The sequence below is a fragment of the Aulostomus chinensis genome, chromosome 18, assembly GCF_037954235.1.
Source record: "Aulostomus chinensis isolate RoL2024-O1b breed Wild chromosome 18, RoL_Achi_v1.0, whole genome shotgun sequence".
Lineage (NCBI taxonomy): Eukaryota > Metazoa > Chordata > Actinopteri > Syngnathiformes > Aulostomidae > Aulostomus > Aulostomus chinensis.
The window spans coordinates 367501-372675 of NC_141337.1; the positions used below are offsets into that span (position 1 = coordinate 367501).

General features: G+C 48.9%; 2 protein-coding genes across 3 annotated transcripts in view; both read right to left on the minus strand.

Moving 5' to 3' along the window:
• The window catches only part of LOC147244514 (xylosyltransferase 1-like), a 24532-nt gene extending 24481 nt beyond the window's left edge, over positions 1 to 51 (minus strand). For both annotated transcript variants that reach the window (XM_086186227.1, XM_086186226.1), the window contains exon 1: positions 1 to 51. This exon is cut by the window's left edge and continues 275 nt beyond it. In XM_086186227.1, the coding sequence (XP_086042353.1) occupies positions 1 to 4 (4 nt within the window). In that variant the 5' untranslated portion in view covers positions 5 to 51.
• Positions 52 to 1768: 1717 nt separating this feature from the next.
• LOC147244515 (uncharacterized) lies at positions 1769 to 4867 on the minus strand. The gene is made up of 4 exons (XM_086184175.1): positions 4290 to 4867; positions 4110 to 4197; positions 3720 to 4007; positions 1769 to 2401 (listed from the first exon to the last, which is right to left on the minus strand). The coding sequence occupies exon 4, from the start codon at positions 2371 to 2373 to the stop codon at positions 1879 to 1881; it is 495 nt and encodes a 164-aa protein (XP_086040301.1). The 5' UTR covers positions 2374 to 2401; positions 3720 to 4007; positions 4110 to 4197; positions 4290 to 4867; the 3' UTR covers positions 1769 to 1878.
• Positions 4868 to 5175: the final 308 nt, after the last annotated feature.

The following is a 5175-nucleotide window of genomic DNA, read 5'->3' on the forward strand; positions in this document are numbered from 1 at the left end:
TCATGTCGTCCTGCTCCCCGGCTCGCCCTCGCCGGCAGACGGTGTGAAACCTCCCTGGTGCGGCCCGAGCGGGTCCGGGCAGGCGGAGGGCAGGGGAGCGGGCGGGGAGGGATGCTGGCAAAGCCTGGAAATGAGGAGAGGGCAGGCGGCGCCCTCGTGTGGCCGGTAGCGAGGCTGCAGTCCGAAACCTACGAAGGCCCAAAGGGGGACCGAGCGTCTCTGCGGAGACCAGTTTTCTCAATGTTGATGAAGCTCGTGGCCTCCAGTGGTGCCAGGGACCAAGACCTCATCAGCTAAGTTGAAAAACTTCCTACTAACAAGTCCAACAAACTCAAAGTACTTTTTTGTATTTACACAATGATTTGGTTTCCCACAATGATGACAAAAAGACCAAGTTTTGTACTCAATTTTTCTACCCTGCTGGGAGGGAGGGGCCTATTGAGCCCCCAGGCTGACGTGGCTACTTCAGATGTTTGGTTGTGCTTCTCTTCTGGACTGCTGACTGTCGCTCACCCATAAAGCATCAGCACCAGCATCACCATGAGGGAGGAGAGAAGCATCGCCAGCACAGACATGAGCCGCTGCACAGGTGTGTGATGGCAGGTTCAAATGATGTCATTCTTTCTGACCTCACCTTTATCAGCTCTTGTTTCTCTTGCAGAATTAAAAGTTTTCTGCCACCAGTAAGCAGGTGCCGCGTCACTGGAACGCCCCCCCCCCCCCCCCCCCATTCGCGGATGGGCACAGACGGAAGAAAGAACGGAACGATGAGATGGAAGCTGAGAGCGCGCCGGGCTGTAATCCTGCGATGTCTTGGATTATTGTTGTCCTCCTAACAACTTAAAGTGACATTTCACCCAAAAGAACAAGTTGTCTTCAAAGTTGACGCAGTTCAGTACCTTGAGGTAACAGGATGTTTTTCCCTCCTGCTTCACTTCTTAGTGACTCCAGGATGCAGGAAGAACCATACATGTGTATTTAGCTTGAAGCTAACGGAGACTGATGCTAACAGCAGCTAAACTGCCCGGGAACAACCCTGACCAACTCTCCAGGGGGTCTGGTCACCCAGGTCTCCTTGATCCAGACGGAGGCCACCAACACTTGGACTGGAGGTGACTACACCACTTCCTGCTTGATACTTTGTGAATGAGTGTGACCAGGTGGAACATTGCGTTGATTGTGCTTGTTTAAATTTGGCCAAACTAGAAATGTTCTACTTTTTGTTACACCATCACAGTGTTGGTTGGTTATTTTATGTCTGTGAATTATGAACATTTAGATCACACACGGGAGAAATACGACCCGAGGAGCAGAACCAGGCTGGGAGGAGAACAAAATGTCCCCAATCAAATCTACAAATGGCAGTGCTATGGACCCCAGCGGGTCTGGGCTGCTGGATGTGCTTCCAGCAGGGGGCGCTGTCTCCACACAGACTAGACTAGGGCCTAAGCTGATTCTTGCTCCCGGCAGTGACGGCTGACGTTAGCTGAGGTGATGGTGGTCAGAGTGGGTGGGAATGCCTCAAAAGCAGAAGCGTTGACTCATCGTGTCAAGTTTTTTTACCCTCAAGCGAGCATCTTTAGTCACAAATGTTCCACCGCAGCACGCTCATACGCCGACCACACCAGCGTGTTCAAGCAGCATCAAGAGACCTTCTTAGACCAAACATGCTAAGTTTGCCACAAAGGAGTGAAGGCTCCCAAACGATCTTCCAACCTAATTGCCAAGCTTCCAGGCAATGATGATGTCATCAAACAGCAGTGTGACTTCAATGTGACAGATTTATTTGAAAGGTTCCACTAATCTGATGCACCTTTTATTCAAATCTATAAAAATACTTCTGAATGGACAAAATGAATGTGTGGCAGCTCCTGCAGCTCACATGTAGCCTGAAGCGCTGGCGTTAACACGAGTGGGCCTGATGATTTTCAGGATTTTGATGCGATTGGGATCCCAGACACAATCCTCCTCCAGCCCGCTCTTCACCATTCCACAGTTGGGGGGCACCCAGGCGGTGTCGTACACCTCTCCATATCTGCTGTCATGCCAGTTCTTCTGACGTGGGTGACCCTGGTAATTGATGGCGATCACTCTCCCCACATCCACCAGGACCTGAATGACGACTTTGTCACTGTCGGGGTGCCCAATGGGATAACGGCTGGCTTTGTTCAGGTCTCTGCTCAGGTAGACGCCACGCCCAAGCATCATTTCCTCTCCTGACTGGCGGAATTTTCCTTGACGGATGGTGTCAGCGTTCTTCCGGGTGGTGCCGTGGTACATGATATATTCTGTATTGTTACTTGGTGGCGAGTTGCCCAGTCGACATACCCCCTTGGGCAGGTCAAAGTCGTCCTCAGCCCAGCAGAACGCCATCTTGCAGCCAGACGTGGTCTCAGGGTTCCTGCACAGAGTTGAATGGTGAGAGACTGACAGACCAAACTGCTGATATTTGGGGTTCATTCCAGCTTCTGGATGTATTTAGCTTAGCTGAGAGCTACATGCTAACATGCTAGTGTTTAACGGGTCACTGCTTATCAATTCCAGTGTGCATGGTCACATGTAGGTTCCAGTTCTGGCTCCAATCTGTCTCTTCAACTACATCACTGATGATGTCATGCCTTCCTGCACGCAAATGACACAATTCTGCTCTTCTAGCCACAGAAAACATGCAGCTTGCACGTAATACCCTCCAAAAATACCCTAAAAACAAATGGAACTAAACTCTTGACCTTCTCAAATGTCTAAACCGAGATTACATCGAAGTTCCAAAAGTGCATCAAAAGATTTGCTTCCTGTACGCAAAAAACTGGTTCCATGTTGACTCCACCTCCATGGCAGAGTGGGCAGACATGCTGCTGCCTGCTGCTGGGGGGCGCTCTGACTGACAGGAACAGAAACCTTCACCACCTCTTCATCTACTCTCCTGCTTCTCTCCTCCGCTGGTCTGGAACACGCTTAACACGCTCCAGTCATCACGGAACCCTCCCAATACCCAGTAGAGTTGTTCTGGTCTCTACGGGACGCTGCAGCTCGCCAACACGCGTTCCCCTGCTACCCAAACAACTACTGTAATACTTCCTGCTGTGTATTGTTACTCAGCCACTGCACATGTACACGCTCCCCAATGTCCCAAAGCAGAAATGGAGTATAAAGGAAATAAAATGAGGTCAAAAGGTCAAGTTTCAGGGATAAAGATCCACAATGCTGATGCGATCTCAGCCACTAGAGTGCAGGGACCTACGATCTTTCTTTATATTTTCTAATCTCACAATCATGACATAATTTCACATTTTGATAATTGATGTTTTACCGTACTTCTGAACATTTCTATTATCAAGGCTCTCTTCTACAGGAAAGGGCTTCTGCACCGACACGTTCAAGTCCTTGACTCGTGAAAGAATTGTCAGGTGACAGGAGGCTCAGTGAGACAGCTGGAACTCTAGAACGTCACTTTTCCAGCTGTGAATCAGTGTGCAGCAGCTCTGGCGTGGCCTCGTCCAGCCAAAGTCTAGAGTCCAGTGATGACATCACCAGCTGGCCGACGCCTGTTTCCTAGGTATCGAAGAGTGTCTTTTTCAGCTTTGCTTGTTTTTTACTATCATGTCAGACATTGCAGCCACCTGTACAAGTTCAAAGTGACAAACTTCCTCTCCTCTGTGTTCAGGGTTAGCGGTAAAAATCCAGATGTTTCAGAGTGAACAGATGTGAGTGTCACGTACCTCTGGTGAGCAGCAGTGGCCGTAGAAGAATGGTGACGACGCGGCGCCAGTCAGGCTTTTATAAAGCACCTCAGGCTTTGCAGGAAATTGCACGTGTGTGTGTTTTAAGTTTCAGTTTTGTTTCTGTTGTTTCAGATTTTTTAACTTTCGTTTACAGTGTTGAAGGTGTGGTCATGGTCCGGCATGGCGATCTGATCCAGGACTTTGAGGTGTCAGGGGCAGAAGAGAGCAGGGGACGTCCCAGGACACCCCAGCAGGACATGGGTTCATGGTTTTACCCCAAAATTCCTGCAAGAAATGAGAGAAAGATGAGCTGAGGAACAATGGGAACCTCATAACCCTCAAATCTGGTTCACACACATCCAGAATCCTGTTCCCGTCCTCGCTGACCTGATGAGGAGAGAAACGATCCTTCAGGTGGCAGGGAGGTTCAGGTCCAGACGTTTGTCAGAGGGATCCAACATTATTATGGAGGATTCTACAATGAAAATGTCCACAGAGAGACACCTCAGACAGCAGTGAAGCCGCCGACAACCTGAACAGCAAAACAGGACGTTTGAAAGAACTCACTGATGAGGACACACATGAATGAGGACCACAGTGGCGCCGCACCACAAGAGTTCGACTGAGTTCTGGTCTCCAGTCCAGGTGTTGGTGGATCCCTGATCGTCTGTCTGGATCAAGGAGACCTGGATTCTACCAGACCACCTGGAGAGTTAGTGACCAGATGTTTGTGGACGGTTTAGCTGCTGTTAGCATCAGTCTCTGTTAGCTTCAAGCTAAATACACGTGGCTGGATCTTCCTGCATCCTGGAGTCACTAAGAAGTGATGGAGGAGGCAGAAACACCTGAGTGAGCTGAGTACTCCTGGTAGTGAGTACTTGGAGGGTGAAATACACTTTCTAGTTGAAGTATCACTTCAGTGTCCCATTAACTTGTCCAAAGTTAGCGATTAGCTAACTAATTTGAACTGTCAGTAGCTGTGTGTTATTGAAGGCAGAAGGTCTCAGTTCTACCTGCTCCTTTGCTGTCAGGACTGAACTCTGACCAAGTCTGTCAGGACGACACCAGGAGATCTCTGAAAACCTCTGAGCAAACTTACCCAAGTTCAAACCAGATTGTGAAACATCTAGAAAAACCAGTTCTGTGAGTGCTGCGGGCGCCAGAATACCCACCACAGTTTAAAGTCTGTTTATTTGATTTTTTTCACGCAACCTTTTTTTGAACCCTGATAAAAGAAAATAATGTTTTAATGTTTTATTGTCACACTATGTTCAAATAGAAGTTCATTCAAGGTCACACTGTTATCATCATGAGAGCGCACCTGCCTTGATATGAGCATCCATCCACACTCCCATGTATCTGGATTATCAGGATAATAAAGAAGCAAGGAACTGTCTCGGCGGACTCTCTCTCGGGAAGCCACTGAGACAGGGTGCCCTTTGTACAAAGCTGA